This window comes from Eretmochelys imbricata, chromosome 7 (assembly GCF_965152235.1).
Source record: "Eretmochelys imbricata isolate rEreImb1 chromosome 7, rEreImb1.hap1, whole genome shotgun sequence".
Lineage (NCBI taxonomy): Eukaryota > Metazoa > Chordata > Testudines > Cheloniidae > Eretmochelys > Eretmochelys imbricata.
Genome location: NC_135578.1, coordinates 2,369,554 through 2,394,576, shown reverse-complemented (window position 1 = coordinate 2,394,576; position 25,023 = coordinate 2,369,554). Strand labels below are relative to the sequence as shown.

At 41.3% G+C, this 25,023-nt stretch overlaps 1 protein-coding gene across 13 annotated transcripts in view; it reads left to right on the top strand.

The window, feature by feature from the left end:
* The window catches only part of CFAP20DC (CFAP20 domain containing), a 182,754-nt gene that overhangs the window by 12,962 nt on the left and 144,769 nt on the right, over positions 1–25,023 (top strand). For 11 of the 13 annotated variants that reach the window (XM_077821929.1, XM_077821928.1, XM_077821931.1 and 8 more), the window contains exons 2-5: positions 1,132–1,222; positions 3,479–3,568; positions 5,017–5,110; positions 7,506–7,578. In XM_077821929.1, the coding sequence (XP_077678055.1) occupies positions 1,202–1,222; positions 3,479–3,568; positions 5,017–5,110; positions 7,506–7,578 (278 nt within the window). In that variant the 5' untranslated portion in view covers positions 1,132–1,201. Of the gene's footprint in view, positions 1–1,131; positions 1,223–3,478; positions 3,569–5,016; positions 5,111–7,505; positions 7,579–25,023 lie in introns of those variants that run through there. The other 2 variants (XM_077821936.1, XM_077821937.1) reach the window with 2 other exon arrangements.

Sequence of the window (25,023 nt, the reverse complement as noted above, 5' to 3'; positions counted from 1 at the left end):
AAGATCCCTAATTCTTTTCATAATCATGCTTAAACATCTCAGACATGGATGGCATCTCTGAGTTTGCTGGTAGGCATGTTATTTTGGTCCACTAACAGAACAGTTTCAGGATCTAAGGAAATATCACCATGTCCAAGATCATCTTAATTCTCTGAAGTATTCCATCCCTGAATTTAAGCACAAATGGACATTGCCAAAAGGTATACACTGTAGGCACAGTCCTGCAACTGTGCCCCTGTGAGTTGGTGAGTACTCTCCACTCCCACAGTGAGGGAACTTGCCACCTCCTGGGATTGGGTTCTAGATTAGCATTTAGGGCTTAAACCTGCAGGTGCGGAGCATCTTTTGAGAAGTGCAGGGTACTCTCCGTTCCCACTGAAGTCAATGGGGGCAGTGGGCACTCAGCACCTATTTGGAGGTGCTTGGGTGTTTGCAGAATCAAACCCTTAATTCACCATAGTCCTGATTCTCCCAAGGTGCAACACATCCTTAGTTCTCATTGGCTTCAGCATGCCTCTAGAAAGGCACCTCTGCCATATCATTTGGTTTGATACTTACACTAGCTATCCTGAATGTAGAGTGATGAAATTTTTAAAAAAGTAACTTGTGGAATAAGTCTCTGCCTCACATCTCTGGTTGAAAATGAGGTTTCCATTATATGCATTCCATAAATTTCTGTTTTTGTGTTAAAGTCAAAGCTCTTGTTTAATGGATTTTTAACCTTTTCCAGTGAACAGTTGGTAGCAGTGAGAAATAAACAATATATGTTGAAGATAGTATATATTTACTCATCAAACCTTTCTGAAGATTTTAAAAAGACAAATGGATCCTCCTTTCTTAAAAATAAAGGCTAGGGATAGAGTGGCCATTTTAACTGGGTATATCTGGAAGGTCAGGTTGAATGGTGGTTATGTAAAGAAACATTGCTCAAGAGACACCAACAGTATAAATCAGTTTTCTAATCTTAATTCCTTTGTGGTAGTTTTTTATGCTGAAGAGTTACAAGTTTGCTGTAATGAACAGTATTTTAGAAATGTGCTAATTGACTTTTAAAACATGGATTCCTACTTGATTATAGGACGACTTTTTTGGTGGAATAATGTTTAACAATAAAATCTCTTGTATTTTCAGCAACATCTGTAAGTCTTTATTACTCACTGGGGTGCTGACATTATTTTCGAACTGTGAAATATCTGCAAGAATGTTCAGAAACGAGTATCAGGTAAAGCAGAAATTGCTATTTTTTTTACTTTCATTTACGTCTTCCAAAGCTGAAACGCAAACACCCTTGATGTTGAAACTTTCTTAGGTGTTTAATTGGTCAATATTTTCTAAACCTTATTTGCAAATATAGAAATAATAATTAATTTTTGCAAATAATATCAGATACAAACACACCCAAGTTTGTTTTTTCAAAAACTTTAGTACCTGTCTGAGATCTTGATCGTTCAGTCCTTTAATCTGTGAGTAGATCTATTGACTTCAAGTTACCAGTGCAGTGGGTTTTGTTTGTTCCTTGTTTCCTCCATCATGGAGGAAATCTGGATCACTTGGTAAACTAGGTGCAGGCAAAAAATCTGTGTTATATTATGACTAAATGTAAATGCGTACATCTAGGAACAAAGAGTGTAGGCCATACATACAGAATGGGGAACTGTATCATGGGAAGCAATGACTGAAGATGATTGGGGGTGAGGATCATGGTGCATAATCATATGAACATGAGCTCCCAATGTGACGCTGTGGCCAAAAGGGCTAATGCAATCCTGGGATGCATCAACACAGGAATCTTGAATAGGGCTTGTTTTGCCTCTGTATTTGACACTGGTGTGATAGCGCTGGAATACCGTGTCCAGTTCTGGTGTCCACAATTCAAGGATGTTGATAAATTGGAGAGGGTTCAGAGGAGTCACAAGAATGATGAAAGGATTAGAAAACCTGCCTTATAGTTATAGAGCTTCTTAAATCTATTTAGTTTAACAAAGAGAAAGTTAAGGGGTGACTTGATTACAGTCTATAAGTATCTATATGGAGAGCAAATAATTGATAATGGGCTCTTCAGTCTAGCAGAGAAAGGTGTAAAAATCTGTCCAATCGCTGGAAGCTCAAGCTAGACACATTCAGACTGGAAATAAGGTATACATTTTTAACAATGCGGGTCATTAACCACTGGAACAATTTCCCAAGGGTCGTGGTAGATTCTCCATCACTGACCATTTTTAAATCAAGATTGGATGTTTTTCTAAAATATATGCTCTAGGAATTTGGAGGGGGCAGGTCTGTCACCTATTATGCAGGAGGTCATAGTAGATGATCACAGTGGTCTTTGTGCCCTTGGAATTTATGAATATCTGAAATGGGCCCTTAATTACTAAACTCAGTTAAAGTGCAAAAGTGGCGTCTCAAAAACCCTCAGTAAAGTTCTGTTATGATTCATGATGGATGAAATATTGAAAAATCAAAAATCGACTGCATTGGCTACATCTCTTTACTAGAAATTAATAGATATTCTTCTGTTTAGCTGAGCATTATTCAGAAAATCCTTTTAGGGTGATGTGGCAGGGCAGGGGTAAACCCCTTTAAGGCCCTGCCAAAATGCTGGCTGCAGCCTGCTCTCTGGCCAGGAGGCCAGGGGTAGAGACACAGTACAGGTATTCAGCAGGGAGCCCAGCTGCAAGCCCTAACAAGGGCTGGCTCCGAGGAACACATTAAGCTAAGTACTGACAGCTGGGCTGAGGCACAAGAGGGCTATAAAAGCCCTGGGAAAACCTCAGCGTGGGGGGCTAGCCTGGGAGGAGACAGGAGGGTGGTATCACTGTCTCCTTACCAAAGAAGGAAGCCTCAAAAGCCAGGAGGCCCTGGGGAGGGTCTGTGGAGCACTAGCTGTTGAGGGATCAGGGAACTGCACGAACACTGTAAATAAAAACACTTGGGTGATCCAGCAAAAAAAGGTGTGGAAGATTCTTTATTATACCAGCCTAAACACAGGGCGCAGACTCAAGTGGGAGGAAGCCTGCGGAGACAGGTGAGTTGCAGAAATAAAACACATGAAAATAATAGCCATTCACCTCTTGCATGTTTTTAATATTTTTTACATGCCATGTTTAAGAATTTGGTGGGGGGGGTTTTGTTTGCTTGTTTAGTTTTTTCCTTGCATGCAAAGAAAGGACAATGGTAAAAACATATCCTATTTCCTTTACCAAAGAAGGTAGTGTTGTAAGGAAGCATGGACTCTGATGCTGCAGTAAAATCAGACTATGAAGTCAAGAGTGCCATTTGTTGATTGTGTGTATAAATAAATAAAAAAAAATATATGGTGGTGGTTGACTGTGGTCAATAATATTTATATTAACCAGAGTTAACTATTGTTTCATGAACATTTGCTCTGACCTACTCGGATTTAGCAAACTGTGCTCATTGATGATGCTATGCTCAACACCTGGTTAGAGTGACGTATCCTTAAACAATTTTATCACAGGGTGGCCCATTTGTTGAAATATTCAGTGCTCAAGGCAAGAATCCAGGAGCAAAATGGAAGATCTATGGCAGTCCATCAGCAATTTGGAAAGTAAGTTTTATGGAGGACTTATAAGACCTGAAGTATAAACCGTGGAAAAAAGTACATGAAGCTTAAAATTAGAAGGTAATGAGGGCTTTGACCTGACTATGGAAAAGTTGTCGCTTGCAGTTCTGTCACCATAACAGAATAAATGACCACTTAAATTAGCACTTTATGCCTGCTTGCAAACTGGATTGGTCACAGCTGTAGTTTTATAGCTTAAATATTTCTAGTGGAACAAAGCTTAAAATAGTTTTGCTATTGTGATAACCATTGGGTCAAGTCTGGGCCAGTGGATCATGAATCATGTATCTGTCAACATATTTTATTTATAAAATATATTACGAAAAGCCAGAAATTTACTGAGAATATTATTACCATCTCTGCATTGTTATAAAATTCTTGTTGCTACGTACCTCTTGACAGTCTTAAGAACAATCAAAGTAGCCTAACACTTAGGCTGTAAGTTTGGGTTTTTTGCCATCTTGGACTCCTAGAACCATAGAGTTAGAAGGTTCAGCAAGGCTCATTCAGTCTAATCTCCTGCCAAGATGCAGGGTTTGTTGTGTCTAAACCATCCAGATGGCTGTCTGGCCTCTTCTTGAAAGCCTTCAGTGAAGGAGCTTCCATGACCTCCCTAGGCAGTCTGTTCAGTTGTCCTACTGTTTTTATAGTTAAAAAGCTTTTCTTGGGATTTAGTCTAAATCTGCTATGCTGTAGTTTGACCCCACTGCCTCTTGTCTGCACTCTGTGGCAAGAGAGAGCAACTTTTCTCCATCTTTTTTATGGAAGCCTTTCAAGTATTTGAAGACTGCTATTATGTCACCCCCTTAATCTCCTCTTCTCCAAACTAAACATATCTGGTTCCTTCAGCCTTTGCTTACATGGCTTGCATTCCATCCCTCTGATGATCTTTGTTGCTTGTCTCTAGATCTTTTCCTGTTTTGTTACATCCTTTCTATACATTTGTGACCAAAAGTGGACACCGTACTCCAGCTGAGGCCTAACCAGTGCTGAGTAGAGTGGTACTATCAACTCCTGTGATTTTCATGCTATGCCTCTGTTAATGCAACCTAAAATTGCATTTGGTTGCTTTTTTTTTGGCAACACCCTTGCATTTTTGATTTATGTTGAGGTTGTGATCTACCACAACTCCCAGATCCTTCTCAGCAGTGCTGCTGTCAGGCCAGTTATCCCCCATTCTTTATTTGTGCGTTTGGTTTTTTTCCCCCTAAGTGTAGCACCTTACATTTGTCTTTGTTGAATTTTATTTTGTTGTCTGTAGCCCAGTTCTCCAATGTATCAAGATTCTTTGAATTTTAGCTCTGCCTTCCAAAGTGTTTGCAACTTTTTCCCCCAGCTTTGTGCCATCTGCAAATTTGGTTAAGTCTTGATTAAGAGAATGATAAAAGGTTTGTTTTGTTTGTTTGTTTTTTTTTCATTGTTCCTTTTTGTAGGAATTTGATAAAGAAGTAAAAGGCTTTGTTTTTGTCCTTGAAGGAAGCAGTCAAACAAACAAGATTCAGCTACCAAAGGAAACTAGACAAACTCGTAAGTATTGAGGCATTACAAATATAAGATGTTGTTCTGTACTAATCCAGTACTACTCCAAGATGTAGCTATTTGCGATATTGTCTCTTCCTTTGGGCAGCTCCTCTGTCAGGGGACTGAAAGGTCACTTTTCAGCAAGACAGTTGTTACCAATAAGTAGACGTTTAGAACTAAACACATTGGGGCAGATCCTCAGCTGGTGTGGTTTTTGCCCAAGGTCAAACCTAACTTAGTTTCTGCTCCGGCAGATGTTGTCAATAAGTCTGTCTGTCTCAGCAGGCATTGAATGGGCCTCTTAATCGCTCTTTCATTTTATTCTTAAAATGGTGATATTTACTCACTTTATAGAGCTGTGAGGCTTAATTGTTTGCAAAGAGTTTTTTGTGTTTGATAAAATGTGCTCTACAGTCTAAGATTGATCATTTCTGATTACTTTTTACAAACAGTTAGTTGTTTAGATCCATGACCTTTTTTAAGTTAGAGTAGAAATAACAAGGGATGAGAAGTTATTCAACAGAATAAAACTTCAGTTTTGCAGAATTTCTTACCTGAATATTTTTCATGTGATTTCCCACCCCCCCCCCCCCCCCAGTGGCTCAGGGAACTTAACAAGCAGTATTACAGTCATATCTATCTTAACATTTCAAGAGCTAGCTCATCAGGTTGTTTAAATCCGCATTGCTCCATTAAACTCAATGGAAAGACACTCTGATTTATACTACCTGAGAATCTGGCCCTAAATCATATATACTGTACCTGTTTTGAAATCTGCTAAACTAAACAGTGAGTGCTAGAAGACCTGTTAACTTAAGCTCCATGTCTGCTCCCCCTTCCAAAGGCATGGGATTTTATTTGTTGACTCAGGGTGGGTGGCCAATGGGAACAGAACTCCTACAGGAGTCATGTTGTTGTGGATGAGGGAGTAGCCCGGGCAACTGTTCAGAGGCAGTGAGCTTTTGCATGCTTGATCTCAGCTTCTGAAGACCTCTTGAGATCCATGTTGCTCTTGGAATAATACAGCTTTAGGATCTTAAAACGCCTGCCAATTCAATAAAAAGCCAACTCTCTCCTTCAGTAATGGAACCAATAAGAGGAAACTACAAATTTCAACTCATGGATACTTGTATACCCTGCAAGTGTGTGGCTTTTCCTGAATAGGAAAGCATCTTAAAGTTTTTCTTGTTTGCTCCCCAATTAAGCTATATTTCTACTATTTTAAACTTCAGAACTAGATCTGCCTTATCAAAGCCTCATAGATTCTAAGATCAGAAGGGAACATTATCGTCTAGTCTGACCTCCTGAATAGCACAGGCCACAGAATTGCCCCAGAATAATTCCCTGAGCATAGCTTTTAGAAAAAAAAATCCGATGTTGATTTAAGAATCATCAGTGATGGAGTATCCATGGAAACCCTTGGGAAATTGTTCCAATGGTTAATTACTCTCTCCGGTGTGGGTTTTGTTTTGTTTTTTTGCCTTATTTGCAATCTGAATTTGTCTAGCTTCAGCTTCCAGCCACTGGATCTTGTTATGTTTCTCTGCTCAATTGAAGAACCCATTATTAAATATTTGTTCCAATGTAGATACTTATAGACTGTAATCAAGTCTCCCCCTAACCTTCTATTTTTAAGCTAAATAAATTAAGCTCCTTGAGTCTTTCATTATAAAGCATGTCTTCTAATCCTTTAATAATTTTCATGGCTCTTCTCTGAACCCTCTCCAATTTATCAATATTCTTCTTGAACTGTGGACACCAGAACTGGATGCAGTATTCCAGCAGTAGTCAAACCAATGCCAAATATAGAGCTCAAATAACCACTCTAGTCCTGCTCAGGATTTGCCAATTTATGCATCCCGGGACCTCTTTAGCTCTTTTGGCTGCAGCATCACACTGGGAGCTCATGTTCAGCTGACTACCTGCTCCAATCTCCAAATCTTTTTCAGAGTCATTGCTTCCTAGGATAGAGTCCCCCATCGTGTAAGTGTGGTCTCAGTTGTCATCATTAGGATTGCATTTATGATTTATTGTTTTTGATTAAGTAGTGAGTAATTGCCACATGCTTTTATAATAATCTTGGTGTGAACTTTTATGTGTCTTTGTGGGATATGCTGTTTATATGCTCTCTGAACACTATGAAGAACTGTAAATAAAAAAAAATTACATTCCTTTTATTTTCATAAGAATTCCACCAAAACCACAAATGGGACTTTTTAAAAGGAACATTTTTATTACAGTTTGATTTGGTTTTCTTCGGTTCTTTTCTGCTTTTGAAAGTTGTGTGAAACTTGGGAAATGGTATTGCAGCAGTATAGCTATATGTCATTGAAATGCTAAATGGTGGAGTTTGCTTTGTGTGTGTATCCATAGCTATATATTTCTTTGTCTCTGTTTCTAGTTGGACTGATCCAGCGGTTTCTGGTACTTCAGATTTATGTGCCATTGGGACAAGACTTCTCTACTGAATTGCTGTAAGAGATGCAGAACTTCATAGCATATTTTATGTATAGTAGACACTTGATCAGATGAACCAATACCAACAGCCATTAATTCTGTGTGGCAGATTTCATGTCGAAGAGCGGTGATTTATGACATCAGCATAAGTAATTTTGATCATTATTTGTCAGACACCTCTATTTTCTGACCTTTCCCTGAGAATAGAAAGTAAATTCTATTTAACAAAACTTAAAAATACTTATTGTGACAGTACGCAGACTAAACTATATGCAGCTATGTGGAAAAGATGGGTGCTTTTAAATTCCTCTTAAACTTCTGAAGAGTATCAAAAGTGGTGTGTATTAAATATTTAGGCCTCCTCTGGCAGGGAAAAAAAGAAATGCTGTTTAGTTTAAGGACATTTGGGAGAACCCAGTCAGTTTAATTATTTTTGTACCTAAAGGAGAAAAGAATGAAAGTCATTGACTTTGTTCAGCTGTGCATTTAGTGAGATCAGTACATTACTAATGTAGCATATTGGTTCTTTTGGATGATGCTTAAAACCTTCCAGGGTTGCCTGTTGAATTGTTGATAGTGAAGCTAGATGGTGAAATTTACAGATTCACTGAAGTAAAAAGATTCTGCCTCAAGCCAAAAACAGAGTGATTGTTCATTTTCTTGTCAGTAAACTGATTATTTGCCTAGCAAATGGTGAAGGAAAAAAATGAGTTTCTCTTAATGCTCGCTTCTCTCAACTCATAGTGTACCTCTCCTGCTAATCCATTGATTGAGAGGTCACATGCCTGATTTTAAATGGATGTTATGCCTGCTTACATCCAAGACTAAATATGACATGTTGTTTTTTAGTGGATAATGTCCTGAAAATCCTAAAATGTCTTTATTTTTGTCCGCCAGCCTGTTGCCAAGAACTAAACTAAACCAAATGCTGTGTAGGACCAAGACCAAAATTTGTCTTTGTGATGTAGGCTTGATTTGTAGCAGGACATGAGCTGTAAGATCAGACTAACGCTATTGCCAGAGCTGTGCTGATGTTATCAAAGGCACAAACAAACCTTTCTCTGCAACACAGGAAAAACATATTTACTGAATGGAAAAATACAACATTGCTATAAAATTTCATTTACTCTTCTTAGAGGGCATTGCAACCAGTAAAAAGCTTGTAATGAGGCCTCACCTCTCGAGTCCTTTGGCTTTTCCCATTCTGACAATAACCATATGTTCCTGCTACACCATTCCTTATGCATCTTTCACCTTCCAGACAATTCTTCACCACCCCAAAGAAGAGGGTCTTTTGTTTCCCCTACTGTCTGATGTTAAGAGATTTAATGTCCCTAGAATAGCAAATTTGAAATGGGCCTCTTCCTAACAGGTCTTGGGTGCTTTTGTCCTTAGACAATGTTTAAATAAAGGAATTTGGATTTTACCTGCCCACATGAACCATATAGAAGTACCATAGGTGTTACGATACAATGGATACATAGGCTTAGTGCAAGATCATAAGGAAATACAGAAGAGTTCATGTGTAATATAGAATTATAAAGCAGATGTAAGGAATCCATCACCTACTACAAAGAGTTTCAGAAGCTGGAGACAGAGTTCTTAAAGGGTAACTCAAAATTCTAACTTCCATAATTTTTTTTAATTTATTGGTTGTTTAAAACTGAAGTCTTTCTGTAATTTATGAATAATTCCTGAGGGACTGAGAATTATCAGTTCATTTTCTACATTTCCGCTCGTGGGAATGGTATTCTATGATATCTTGAGCACAGAACCTCTATCCAAAGCCTGTGGGGCTTCATTTGAAGTTGGAGGCAGTTTTGCTTCTTGGGACTGCAAGATTGGGCCTTGAAAGCATAGCTTCTGAAAGAACTATTTTACAACTACAATAAATGCATTTATGCTACTTCTAAGCAGGATATTACTGAATATGATACTGTTTTTTCTGCTGTTATCTTAGCAAATGTAGATCCTTTGGTATTTGCCTTTCCTGACCCCAATATTTTGTTATGTAAAGGGGCTTCAACTAATGTTAACCTTCTACCATATTTCCAGAGTTACAGGCATGAGCCAATTTCAATATTGTATATTAAACCTGAGAAGCTACTTAACAATAGAGTTTCTTGCTTCTAAGTTTTTCCTTCGGTGTTGACATATTTTGTAAAGGTAAAACTAATATATATGAGTAGCCTTTCATTCTTGAATTCTTATCGCCCAGAGCCCCTGCTTGTGGATTTGAGTTACTGTCTCAAAACTTAAATGTATAGGGAACTTCCTACCTGATTGCGCAAATTGGGATCTTTAGTATGTGATGGGGAGATGATGGAGGGTAGGGCACTACTCTGAGAACTGAACAGGAATCATGCCTGCAGCTAGGCCCTCGTATATTCTGAGATCTTGTAGAATTTGCTGCAGAATCTATATATACCTCAGAATTGTGCTCCAGAATATAACCCTTCATTTAAAACAAACAAAAAGTACTTGTAGCATTCAGGGTTGCAAAGATAACTTTCCAAATACGAGTCTGTTTTACACTGATGTAGTGTTGTCTACTGGCTCTGAATTATTGCCTCTGAGAGATTTGAACTGTCCCATGCATCTCAATGGGGCATTAATGCTGGAATTTAAGTCTCATAATGTAATTGTCAATATTAACTGAATTATTAATTGTTTTGATCAAATCATCCGGTTGATGTGCCTATCCCACAATCCCAAAGGACCTCCTCCTGCCTGCTTTGGTGGCAAAGTCTCCAGATATACAAATCTAGTTCTCCTCAATTCTGCCTGCAACTTCCCCTCCCTCTTCCCCCCCCCCCTCCAAATTGACAGTGTATTGTTATGCACTGTTCGTGCATTATGTTTAATTTTTTACCAAATTCAACGGAACATTGACAGCTAAAAATGTAAATGCTGCATAGGATTGAATTTAGTGCTTTAAGATATATTTTACAGATTTTTATTTATTTTCCTGTAATAGTTCTTTGGTTTTATGACTTAGAACTTAAGGCCAACATTTTCATATGTGAATATGGATTTAGGGTACCTCAGTTTTTAGGTGCCCAATTTAGGACACTCCAAAGGGCCTGACTGCTGAGCATCCATCCTCTGAATATTTCTAAAGAATCAGGCCCCTTTTAGAAGTCTCTTAAGTCAGGTACCCAAAACCGAGGCACCAAAAATTGGTAATCACTTTTGAAAATCTGGGCCTAAATGCATAGGAATTACAATACTGGATCAGATCTCCTTCTGAACTGAATTAAATGAAGTTAAAAATACATAAATAATTTCCTAATATTACCCTGGCATGCAAGCAGTTGCTGTGGTTTGCAAGAATGTTACGCAAGTGCAAATAAGAAGAGAGGTAGTTCACACAAACTTGACTGGAAGAGAGGTCTCTACAAGGCAATCTTTCTGTTTAGATGAAGTCCAAATTGACAACATTTAGAACCTCTGGTCTAGAATATTAGTTCAAGCAAATATATTAAACTTAGATTTTTTTCCCTAATGAGGGAGTTGACCGCTTAATTGTATGTAAATGTAGTGTTTGTAGAAGACAGGAACTTTAAGATATATTAAAAAGTCCATAGCACAGGTACAGTGTAGGCAGTATTTGTGAGAGGAAGTACCAGAATGTGTGTCAGATATTGTAAGAATAGGATTTCAAGCTTAATAGCTCCCTTTTCTCTTCCTGTTTTTTTCCCTACTGTGTATACCTTTTGTCTTATTTCAGTTGTTTCCTTACTGTCTAAGTGCCTGTTCTTTCTTTATCATTTGTCTTCAGTCCTTTCTACCTTGCTTTGCTTTCTCTTACAATTTGTCCCTTTATTTTTAACCTTGAAAGAAACTTTTTTGGTTTGTACTGCATTATTTAGCCCACTACACACAAGATTGCTTGTGTTGAGCATTTTTAATAAAATTGTGTTAATTTTAATTGTTTGAAAATTTAACAAATTGAAATTGCCTTTAGACCACTATTAACTGTCTGTTTTTTATGCAGTGGTTAGTATTTCCCTCTAATGAGCACAGGACAAGAGGGTTAGAGCAAAGTGTAGTCACCTGCTTCCTCAGCATGGGCATACCACGTACAGCTCTGAAATAGTCTTCTGTTGAAGTAGAAATTAAAGTGCTGTGAAATGTTTTTAATTTCTACTATTTCATTGAAGGGGGTAGAGTTCAGCTAAATGCCTTGTAAGGCATTTTGAATTCCAACTCTGCTATGCTCTAATTTTTAAAGGAGTTGTAGAACAGGAGGCTCCCTTTCTCCACCCTTGATGGATTGTGATCCTCCCCTACATGGTGGTGGTAGGTCATAATATTTCCTGAGTTGATTAGATGACCAACAGGAAAGAAAACAAATTCTCTAGAATATTTCAGAGTAAATGGGAAAGTAGGAACAAAGAGAAAGGAAATCAAGTTGTTTAAATAGGAGAAGAAAACTTTATGGTATGTGAAGCATTTTTGAAAGAAAGGGGGGAAAAATATATGAACGTGGATGGTGGGATGAAAGTAACTCTCCTTTTTGGATGTTAAAGTTTTGGAAATCAGAACGGTAAAGAAGGCACCAACCACATGAGGCTAGAAAATGAGTCCTTGTAGTCCAGGAAACAGACCATGCGAGTTGCTCACTTTATTCCAGGCTAGCAGAGTAACGTTTAAACTTATGCTGAGGTGCTGCACATTTTTTCCACCTGTGCTGAAATGCCCAGTGTATCCCATTATCATTCCACTGCTTAATCTTGTTTATAGCATTAAGTCTGCTAACTAAAGACCACTATATTTAAGTCTGCAGAATAGCTTCCATTGAAACACTCACAACTTACCAAGAACTTCACTTTTTAGGTTGAAACTTTCCATGCTTGGTGTATCTTCAATACGAACATGTTTTGAAAGTTTGAGGAAACTCCTGTAAAACTGAAAAATCTACTTTGCCCTTTAAAGAATAATTCTAACATACTTTTTGGCCCAACTCTCAAACTTGGCATGTGAACCGTCCTCAAAGAGGCTTTATTTATCACTGACGTTCAAAAAAAATAGGATTTATATCTTCAGGTTGTTTGAAAATTGCATACTGAGCAATCCCAGGGGAGGGAGAGAGAGAGAGAGAGAGAGAGACTGACAATGGGGAAGCCTAAATATGCTCTTAACTTGCACCTATTAACATCCTGGCTAGCCCTCCAACTATAGGAATACACTTTTAATTTTCCTGGTCTCTTGAGCTTTGTACCACAGAATTGACTGGGTCCTACAGAACTCAGGATATGTGAAATGAACAGCTGTGGAGTAAGTACAACTTGCTCCTAGTTGGGATGCAGCTCTACAGTATTTTAGGCTCACTGGTTCAGGAAGGGTCCCGAGGCTTATCCCTATTTCTCCATGTCTCAGAGGGTAAATTCCTAATTAGGTCTTGACTGACTGACAGAGGTATGGTTGCAGTCCTTTTAAAAGTGAATGAGTGCTTCAATTAAGTGCTCAATCTTTGAAATACACCTTGCACTATCCGGCCCATAATTTCTACTATTTAATACCTCAAACTTTCCTTGCTAACAAGTAATATCCAACTACCAAAGCCTGCAGGAAGAGATGGGGCCTGCAGTGTGCTGTAAAGGTCAGTAGACTCAGGCTCTGAATTATATATTTAATGTACATTAAGCTGTACTAGTATGTGCTAGGTTTTTGGGGTTTTTTTGAGTGTCCTGAGTTTCCAGGCTAGAATTGAGAGGCAGGAATCAGGGTCAGAGTCAGGCTGTAGTCAGAGACCGGAAATCAGGAGATCAGGCAAAGTCTGGCATGGCAGCAGGCCCAAGTCTGTGGTTGCCCTGTGGCACCCATGAGATTAAATAGTGTAGTTGGCCAATCAGAGAGCTGCAGGATACCATCATTCTGGGGCTCTGAGGTAGTACTTCCTGGAGTGGGTCTGTGGGAATATCAGCTGTCCTAGGCTCTGAAGACCCACATTTTAGTCCCCAGATCCTTACACCAACAATCATACACAGGCTCAACAGAAATTCCAGTGCTAAATTAGAAACAGAAGAGGGACCAATAACACCTGATTAGATTAAAGCAACCCTCAAAGAGCTTAAGCAGGGGAAATCTGCAGTTGACAGAATTCAAGTAGGGATACTAAAGGTGGGAGGTGAAATTCTGATTGAGCAGCTAGCAAAAGATTAAGAAAATATGGGTGAAAGACAGGGAAGGTGGTATCATAGTGGCATTGGCAAAAAAGGGGCAGTCTTACTCCGTGCACAGACTGGAGAGGTATTGTACTGCTGTCAATCCCCAGACAAAGAATTAGCTCCCATTTTGCTGAATAGAATGACGACCGTAGATGAAATGTTACAGAAAGAACAGGCAGGGTTCCATTCAGGTAGATCATGTTGTGAATGGATATTCACTCTTTGACAGATCATTGAAAAAGCTATTACTTGGCAAAAACCCATCTTAATCAACTTTATCAACCTTTAGAAATGTTCAACAGTGTCCACTGAGAACCCTGTGTAATATTGCTAGAAGGTGTGCGTTACCAGACAAGCTGAAGAATGTAATAAGGAGTTTATATGATGGAAGTAGATATGCAGTCAGATCAGATGCAGGCGTGGGGGGATGATTCGATTTTGTGACCGGAGTTAGAGAAGGTTGTATGTTTTGATCAATCCTCTTTGCATTAGCAAAAGACTGCGTGATGAAACTGACAACAAAAGGCATTGTGGCCAGTGCTGAACTCCATAAATACCTGCACACAAACGTTTGTTATCTCAGTTTGTCCTCAGTTTCCTCACTCCTAACAGCCATTTGGGATTTTGGTCAGTGTCCTCTAGGCGTTCTAGGACCTTCCTTCACCCGACTCCTGCTCAGTCTTCTCTTCCTGTGATCTTGTAGTGATCTTTCTGTTGCTTAGAGAGCATGACTCTTTTAAAATCAGTCTTTGACACACCTTTTGTCTTCTCACAGTGGGATTTTCCATGATCCAGGCCTTGAGTGAAACTAGTGGCAGAAGGTTGTTAAAAGTTAATGGCACTCCCTGTAGCCTCCATTTTCCTGCCAGAGCAAGGTTATTCAATTGTTAGTAACACTTAATGGCCTTCTCATTCAGACACCTTGGCACTAACTCTCTTCCCCCCTCCCCTTTTAACATGAGATGGTTTATACAATCTGACAGTTACAGCGTAGCACATAATCAAGCTGACACTCAAAATGGAGGCTGAAATACGACATGGCTTATCACAAAATCTTACTGGGAACACTGACAATACTGCCCCAGACTCTCATAATTATTACTTATATTGCAGAAGCACCAGTCAGAATCAGACTCAGGACTTTATTGGGGGAAAAAAAGCCTACAGAAGTAGACATAGTCCATATATTGAAGACCTCAGTCAGAGAAGACAAGTGATGTACATAGAGTGGAAGGAGAGGGAAATGCCAAAATCTGTCTCATTTGTTGCACTTTATAGCTCTGTCTTTTTAAAGAAAAAGAGCTTCCCACTGCATGCAAGTTTTAACTTCTGAATTAACCCTTTGGTTACACACCTGAAATAGAGATAATTGTTAGTTCCTGGCAATTGTCCTAAGTATTTGCCTTTTTCTCTTGGACTGCATTAAAGATCTTTCATTTAAATATATTTAATACTTCACTTTTAAAATGCTGTTATATATAGCTATGTTTGAGACAACCACAAGTATGCACAATGGAGATTTTAGTTGAGTGTTAGTCATGTTGCAATTACCAGTGATCAAGAGCAGCTTCTGTCTCTTCAAAGACAGAGGCATCATAAACTTTCCCCAAGGTTAAATGCCAGTAGTTTATAATTATGGCATTAAAATGGCTGTTGAAGGAATGGCTGTTCAAATACACACTTGATATGTTAAAATGCACTAGCAGACATCCAGTGAACTTTGACATAACAAAAACAAATTTAGTCAATTTTACATGCTAGAAATGGCATGTTCATTTTATTCTTTTTAGCATTCAAGTTTCTGCAGTATATTCAGTGTTTAATTTAATGTGCAAATGAACTAAGCTGTGTGATCATGAGCGACTTCAATTTGAGCAACATATAGTGGAGGTCTCGTGCTGCCAATATTAAAACATTCTTGGAATTTCTAAATATTATAGATGAAAATTTGCTAACTCAAGAAGTATTGCTGATAACGGGGGGATTCCACGTTAGACCTAATTTTGACATGTAAAGAGGAACTGATCACAGAACTAAAAATTAATGATAGCGTAGGTATAAGTAATCATGACTTGATCACATTTTTAATGTGCAAACAGGATGAAGTCCAGACCATTAATATATATACTTGGTATTTTAAAAGGGCCAGTTTCACAAAGCTGAAAACAATAATGAGCCAAATAAGCTGGAGGAAGAAGTTAATGAAAAAAATATGAATAATTGGGAATTGTTTAAGAACACTACTCGATGCTCAAAAAGTCACAGACCCACGGAAGAAGGCTGTATTGGTTAAACATATGAAACACAAACATTTCTGATAGATGGTTTAGTTCTGATGTACTTAGAAGAGGACAAAAATCAGTTTATTATGGAAAGCTAATCATTACTTAAAGCTGGGGGATTGTTACAATATTTCCATAATAAAACTTATGTAGCTCAACTCCTTTTGAGGGCCAGGGGTTAGGGAAGATGGGGGGGAGAGGAGGAAAAAATCATCATACTTTCAGGAAACTATGTACAATGGAAAAAATTCATTTCTGGGGTAACTTTAATTAAATTAGACCGGAGATTATTTTGAAGAACTGTAATCCACTTCATCGGATGCATAGAATGGAACAAATAGTAAGATTATATACATACAGACATACATACAGACAAGTTGGAAGTTACCATACAAACTGTGAGAGGCTAACTAGTTAAGATGAGCTATTATCAGCAGGATCATTTTTCTAGGATCATTGTTGCTTTGACCATGTCACTCCTCTTTTTGAATAGCTCCCCAATCTCTATTACATCAGACCTTATTACCTTCATTACCTATTCCCTTCCTACCCATCTTTCATTTGCTATCAAAATGTCAGACCCCCGATTGGCCCATGAAGTCGACCTCCACCACACACTTGTTAAATTTTCAAACAAGCACCTTTGTGCTTTCTCCCCGCTAGCCTCATAGTTGGGAGGAGCTTCCTATAAACATGTGCCTGTCAACATTCAAATCCCTCCTTAAAATTCTCCTTCCTAATGATAGCTTCCACCACCCAAAAACAAAGCTTTACAGGGGGTAGACTGCTGGTGTGCTAACCACTGCCAATCATGCTGACCAATGTTGCCTCATTGTTTCCTTGTACTCCTCCGTCTGTCTGTCAGTCTGTTGTCTGTTGTTTTATACTTAGATTGTAAGCTATTTGGGATCTTTTTGTTTTGTGATTGTACCCAGCACCGGAGTACCCATGGAGTCAGCGCCAATGACCTGAGCCCTGAAATTTAGAATTTCAGAGCACAAATATATAATGAGGAGAGAGGGGATTTAAGATTACTGTTCCATAACTATTTTTTCTGGACAGACAGTTCCTACTTCCTCCTCTCTCTTTCTGGAGTAAAGACTCGTTTCCTAAACCAAGAAGAAGGACAATAAAACCAGCAACTTGAAAAATGAAAGACATTTGAATGAGTTGCAAGCCAAGATCAGAGTCTTAATGACGAATGCCTTTGGTGACAAAAAAGAAATAAAATTCTAAAATGTTATATTTTTCTGCAGACTCAAGGCACGTATTCACTAACTGAGCACTTCTCTGAGGCAATGTAATAAGAATTACTGACTTTTAGAACTTGTAGAAGCCTTTCACAATGCTGTTTTCAGGCTATTGCTAGCATTATGTACATTTTGAAATTATCAAATTCAGTTCACTAAATGACTTAGCCCTGGTCTACACTAGGACTTTAGGTCGAATTTAGCAGCATTAAATTGATGTAAACCTGCACCCGTCCACACGATGAAACCCTTTATTTCCACTTAAAGGGCTCTTAAAATTGATTTCCTTACTCCACCCCTGACAAGTGGATTAGCGCTTAAATCGGCCTTGCCGGCTCGAATTTGGGGTACTGTGGACACAATTCGACGGTATTGGCCTCCAGGAGCTATCCCAGAGTGCTCCATTGTGACCGCTCTGGACAGCACTCTCAACTCAGATGCACTGGCCAGGTAGACAGGAAAAGAACCGCGAACTTTTGAATCTCATTTCCTGTTTGGCCAGTGTGGCAAGCTGCAGGTGACCATGCAGAGCTCATCAGCAGAGGTGACCATGATGGAGTCCCAGAATCGCAAAAGAGCTCCAGCATGGACTGAACGGGAGGTACGGGATCTGATCACTGTATGGGGAGAGGAATCCGTGCTATCAGAACTCCGTTTTCGAAATACCAAAACCTTTGTCAAAATCTCCCAGGGCATGAAGGACAGAGGCCATAACAGGGACCCGAAGCAGTGCCGCGTGAAACTGAAGGAGCTGAGGCAAGCCTACCAGAAAACCAGAGAGGTGAACGGCCGCTCCAGGTCAGAGCCCCAAACATGCCGCTTCTATGATGAGCTGCATGCCATTTTAGGGGGTTCAGCCACCACTACCTCAGCCGTGTTGTTTGACTCCTTCAATGGAGATGGAGGCAATACGGAAGCAGGTTTTGGGGACGAAGAAGAAGATGATGATGATGATGAGGTTGTAGATAGCTCACAGCAAGCAAGCGGAGAAACCGGTTTTCCCGACAGCCAGGAACTGTTTCTCACCCTGGACCTGGAGCCAGTACCCCCCGAACCCACCCAAGGCTGCCTCCTGGACCCAGCAGGCGGAGAAGGGACCTCTGGTGAGTGTACTTTTTAAAATACTATACATGGTTTAAAAGCAAGCATGTGAAAGGATTACTTTGCCCTGGCATTCACGGCTCTCCTGGATGTACTCCCAAAGCCTTTGCAAAAGGTTTCTGGGGAGGGCAGCCTTATTGCGTCCTTCATGGTAGGACACTTTACCACTCCAGGCCAGTAACACGTACTCGGGAATCATTGTACAACAAAGCATTGCAGTGTATGTTTGCTGGCGTTCAAACAACATCCGTTCTTTATCTCTCTGTGTTATCCTCAGGAGAGTGAGATATAATTCATGGTCACCTGGTTGAAATAGAGTGCTTTTTTTCAGGGGACACTCAGAGGAGCCCATTCCTGCTGAGCTGTTTGCCTGTGGCTAAACAGAAATGTTCCCCACTGTTAGCCACAGGGAGGGGGGAGGGTTGAGGGGGTAGCCACGCGGTGGGGGGAGGCTAAATACGACCTTGTAACGAAAGCACATGTGCTATGTATGTAATGTTAACAGCAAGGTTTACCCTGAAAGAGTGTAGCCACTGTTTTATAAAATGTGTCTTTTTAAATACCGCTGTCCTTTTTTTTTCTCCACCAGCTGCATTGTTTCAATGATCACAGGATCTTCTCCTTCCCAGAGGCTAGTGAAGCTTAGAAAGAAAAAAAAAATGCACTCGAGATGAAATGTTCTCTGAGCTCATGCTGTCCTCCCACACTGACAGAGCACAGACGAATGCGTGGAGGCAAATAATGTCAGAGTGCAGGAAAGCACAAAATGACCGGGAGGAGGGGTGGCGGGCTGAAGAGAGTAAGTGGCGGGCTGAAGACAGGGCTGAAGCTCAAATGTGGCGGGAGCGTGATGAGAGGAGGCAGGATTCAATGCTGAGGCTGCTGGAGGACCAAACGAGTATGCTCCAGTGTATGGTTGAGCTGCAGCAAAGGCAGCTGGAGCACAGACTGCCACTACAGCCCCTGTGTAACCAACCGCCCTCCTCCCCGAGTTCCATAGCCTCCACACCCAGACGCCCAAGAACGCGGTGGACGGGCCACCGGCCAACCAGCCACTCCGCCACAGAGGATTGCCCAAAAAAAAGAAGGCTGGCATTCAATAAATTTTAAAGTTGTAAACTTTTAAAGTGCTGTGTGGCATTTTCCTTCCCTCCTGGGCTACCTTGGTAGTCATCCCCCTATTTGTGTGATGAATGAATAAAGAATGCATGAATGTGAAGCAACAATGACTTTATTGCCTCTGCAAGCGGTGATTGAAGAGAGGAGGGGAGGGTGGTTAGCTTACAGGGAAGTAGAGTGAACCAAGGGGCGGGGGGTTTCATCAAGGAGAAACAAACAGAACTTTCACACCGTAGCCTGGCCAGTCATGAAACTGGTTTTCAAAGCTCCTCTGATGCGTACCGCGCCCTCCTGTGCTCTTCTAACCACCCTGGTGTCTGGCTGCGTGTAACCAGCAGCCAGGCGATTTGCCTCAACCTCCCACTCTGCCATAAACGTCTCCCCCTTACTCTCACAGATATTGTGGAGCACACAGCAAGCAGTAATAACAGTGGGAATATTGGTTTCACTGAGGTCTAATTGAGTCAGTAAACTGCGCCAGTGTGCCTTTAAACGTCCAAATGCACATTCTACCACCATTCTGCACTTGCTCAGCCTGTAGTTGAACAGCTCCTGACTACTGTCCAGGCTGCCTGTGTACAGCTTCATGAGCCATGGCATTAAGGGGTAGGCTCGGTCCCCAAGGATACATATAGGCATTTCAACATCCCCAACAGTTATTTTCTGGTCTGGGGATAAAGTCCCTTCCTGCAGCTTTTGAAACAGACCAGAGTTCCTGAAGATGCGAGCGTCCTGTACCTTTCCCAGCCATCCCACATTGATGTTGGTGAAACGTCCCTTGTGATCCACCAGAGCTTGCAGCACTATTGAAAAGTACCCCTTGCGGTTTATGAACTCGGCGGCTTGGTGCTCCGGTGCCAAGATAGGGATATGGGTTCCGTTCTATGGCCGCACCACAGTTAGGGAATCCCATTGCAGCAAAGCCATCCACTATGACCTGCACATTTCCCAGGGTCACTACCCTTGATATCAGCAGATCTTTGATTGTGTGGGCTACTTGCATCACAGCAGCCCCAACAGTAGATTTGCCCACTCCAAATTGATTCCCAACTGACCAGTAGCTGTCTAGCGTTGCAAGCTTCCACAGGGCTATCGCCACTCGCTTCTCAACTGTGAGAGCTGCTCTCATCTTGGTATTCATGCGCTTCAGGGCAGGGGAAAGCAAGTCACAAAGTGACGTCACATCCTCACCCGGTATCGCTTTGCCAGGTTCTGGTACTGCATATACTGCTGGATAATGCGTGTGGTGTTTAATGTGCTCCTAATTGCCAAAGTGAGCTGAGCGGCCTCCATGCTTGCCTTGGTATGGCGTCCACACAGAAAAAAGGCGCGGAACGATTGTCTGCCGTTGCTCTGATGGAGGGAGGGGCAACTGACGACACGGCTTACAGGGTTGGCTTCAGGGAGCTAAAATCAACAAAGGGGGTGGCTTTACATCAAGGAGTATTTCAGGCAGGACTTCACGGAGGGTTCCAATAAGAAATGGTGCACCTAAGTTATTGTTCTTATTGGAACAAGGAGGTTAGCCTGACCTCTGATTGATACATGGCTAGATTTACCTCACTGCACCTTCTCTGTGAGTGACTGCAGTGTGACCTAGAGGAATGAGTCCCCTAGACGGGGGAGGAGGCAAATGAATACAAAACAAATCTGGTCTATTTCTTGTTTTGATCCACTCCATCTATCTTTTACATCTTTGGCTGGCAGCAGACGGTGCAGCAGGACTGTTAGCCATCCTCATCTCTTGCCTGCCCGGCAGAAGATGATGCAATAGGACTGCTAGCAATCCGTATCGCCTGCCTGCTCACCATAAGACGGTTCAATAGGACTGACTGCAGGACTAAAGAGAATGACCTGGTCAAGTCACTCCAAATTTAGTCCCTGCGCCCATGTCTGCCCAGGCGCTCCCAGCCGACGTGGCCAGGAGCACCTCTGACATGATGAGGACAGCTACCAGTCGTACTGTACCGTCTGCTGCTAGAAGGCAATGGGTTGCTGCTACTGTGTAGCAATGCTGTACCACGTCTGCCAGCACCCAGGAGACATAGGGTGACGGTTACCTGAGCGGGCTCCATGCTTGCCGTGGTATGGCATCTGCACAGGTAACTCAGGAAAAAAGGCGCGAAACGATTGTCTACCCTTGCTTTCACAGAGGGAGGGAGGGAATGGGGGCCTGACGATATGTACCCAGAACCACCCGCGACAATGTTTTAGCCCCATCAGGCATTGGGATCTCAACCCAGAATTCCAATGGGCAGCGGAGACTGTGGGAACTGTGGGATAGCTATCCACAGTGCAATGCTCCGGAAGTCGACTCTAGGCTCGGTCCTGTGGAAGCGCTCCGCCGAGTTAATGCACTTAATGCACTTAGAGCATTTTCTGTGGGGACACACACACTCGAATATGTAAAACCGATTTCTAAAAAACAGACTTCTATAAATTCGACCTTATTCCATAGTGTAGACATATCCTAAAAGTATAATGGGACCAACATGGCTACAGGAACACTGCATACAGTAAATGACTAAAAGTCAAGAATTAAATATTGGTCAGTAGTAACTAAACATAGGGAACTGCTGATGGCTGTTCACTGCCCTATGTGAAGTGAAGTGGTGGTCTAACTTTCTGTTCCCGGTAGATAGGTATCTACAACATAGAAGACTGTGAGATTAGTACCTTGGTAGATGCCAAAGATGGAATAAGCCATGGGGAATGAGCCAGTCTGTCAGTCCTCTAAGTTCGTGCTACTCAAAGTGGTGGTCCGCAGACCAGGACCGGTCTGCGAGCTGTCGGCTGCTGGTCTGCGCGCACGTTGGGAGAAAAAAAAATGCCGGTCCCCCACCTCAGATAGCTTGAGAAGCACTGCTCTAAGTGATCCTTCCTGAACAGGTTTAACCAAAATGTCAGGGCATGAAAGCAAATTTCTACTGTGCTACCAATGCGGTATCTGTTCCATGAACAGAGCACATCAGTGTCTGGAGCTAGGAATCCAGCATCTTTCAAAAGCACTAAATACCACTTTAAAACAAAATTAAGACAATGCTACGTATATAAGATGATTTTTGATCAAGGGTAGTATAGATCTAATGTCTGACATGTCATATCCTACCAGGTGATACTGTCCTGTACAGCAGGGGTGGGGAATCTTTTTTCCATCAGGGCCACTGACCCACATTAAAAATCAGTAGTGGACCACACACAGCCCTGCGGGGGGTGGGGTGGGGGGAGCAGAGGCTTGGGGCTTCCCCTAGGCTCTGGGGTGGGGCCAGAAATTAGGGGTGCAGGGAGGGGTTCCAACTTGGGGCAGAGGGTTGGCGGGCCGGGGAGGGAGTTAGCGTGCATGAGGGGGTTCCGACCTGTGGCAGGAGGTTCAGGGTGTGGGTTCCGGTCGGCACTTACCTCAGGTGGCTCACGGTCGGGGACCCACCAGGGCTAAGGCAGGCTCCCTGCCTGCCCTGGCACCGCGCTTTTCCCGGAGGTGGCTGCCGTGTCCAGTCGCTAGGTGGAGGGGCAAGGAGGCTCTGTGCAGTGCGCGCTGCCTACGCCCACAGGTGCTGCCCCATCAGCTCCCATTGGCCACAGTTCCCGGCTAATGGGAGCTACAGAGCTGGCACTGGGTGAGGGGGCAGCGTGCGGAGCATCCCTGATTGCTCCTGCTCCTAGGGGCTGCAGGGACATGATGGTTGCTTCTGGAAGCTACGCTGAGCCAACTGGACTTGTAATGGCCGGGCACCCTAGCTTTCCCCTGTAGAGGGGTGATCCAGCGTTCGCGGCTCCAGCCCCGCGGAGGGAGTGCCAAGGTTTGGGGCTTCCAGCCCGCGGCATGGAGACTTGCTGCGGGCCGAATGAAATCAAGCAGCATGCCAGATCCAGCCTGCGGGCCATAGGTTCCCCACCCCATATTCCTGGGGATGGACTTGATAAACTAGTAGATCTTTTCAAACTCATTTTCACTATTAAGCATTTTATAGCATTTCACGTGTTCAAGTGTATTCTACAACTATTAGTCATAATACTACCCCAGCAAGATAGCAGGTAAATATTATTATTCCCATAATACAGATTGAAGAATTGAGGTTTTAAAATAAAATTGAGAAAATGCTACTGAGATGGAAAAGTGAAGTGACTTGCCCATGTCATGTTGCCTTTCTGCTAGGATTGTGTTATGCATTTTCTCACATGAACAGGTTTACTTATTTGTTGTAGAACTTATCAATTATAATATGATTTGCCAGTTTCACAGCTTACATGAAAACTGACATGTAAAATAAAACCATCTGTTATAAATTGTGACAAATGACTGGCATCATAGTTAGTACTTCAAAAAGAATGAATGTGTGTACATTTGGTCAGACTCCAAGCAGCAGAATTACTCGCACCTGCACATGCCCCATATTTTGGAGCATTTACCAAAAATGCCAGTGCAAGCCAGATGCTGTTTTCTTTCCTACCCAAATGTTTTCCAAACATTGAGCTACTTTTGTTATTTCAAAAAGGTAGCAAAATTTCTAAAACTGAGTGTTAAGCAATTGGCTACTATATTTACAGCAGATGGCTGTACCCAGTATTACTAACAGCCTTGTTATTATTTGCTTCAAAAAGGATACATAAATTACATGCTCTGCTGCTTTAGTTCTAATTTTTTTTCTATGTTTAGGGATTAAAAAAAAATTTAATCAATTTAAATATTTGCCAGCCAGACCAACACATTGACTCCTAATGTGACAAATGTTAACTCAGTCTCTTCCACCTCATGCCACCATACAAAATATCAGCCTGTATTTCCACTGAAATTGCTTTAAAACAGATAGGACAGCTAATTTAAACAGTTGTTTGCACATTCAGTATTTATGACAGGAATCTCGCATGACTGGCTGGTAGCAGCAAGTTAGAAGGTTTAGCTCAGCTGCTGCCACGAGTGATGGATGGCCTTGAAGAATTTCTTGTTTGTGATCAGATCAATCACAGAACAGAATACGAAAAAGGGGATCAGCCTCAAACTAGATTCAGAACATTTCCATCTGTATGCAAAAATGGGACAGGAAGAAATGTACCATAAAGTACAGCTATTAAAAATTCACAAAGAACGTTTTACATAAAGCATATTTGAAGGTGAGGTAGTTGATAATATGCCTTGACTTTTCATGTAGTGTTATCCAAAGATTCAGATGTAAGAAATCATCCTGTGACTCAGAATATGTTTGTTTTGTATATATTTGATAAAACCAAAGGAACTATGCAAACTCAAACTCTGGAGTTTAAACTATGGAGTTTAAAATTCCAGACCTGTCTTTGATGGTATATAAGAAATGTGCAGTCAAAGGTTGCTGACTACTTAGTGTATAGAAGAACCACAAGATTATATGAAGTTTAAACTGTTCATAGCCTGTGGACTATTACAAATGAATGGTTTCAAAAAATTTGGAAAATGGTTGTAATACTTAACTACTTCACAAGGATGGTGCACAGGGTGCCAGAATACAGGGGCAGAGTTAAGATTGTGTGTTGACCCAGATTTCCAGACTTTCAAGCATTTG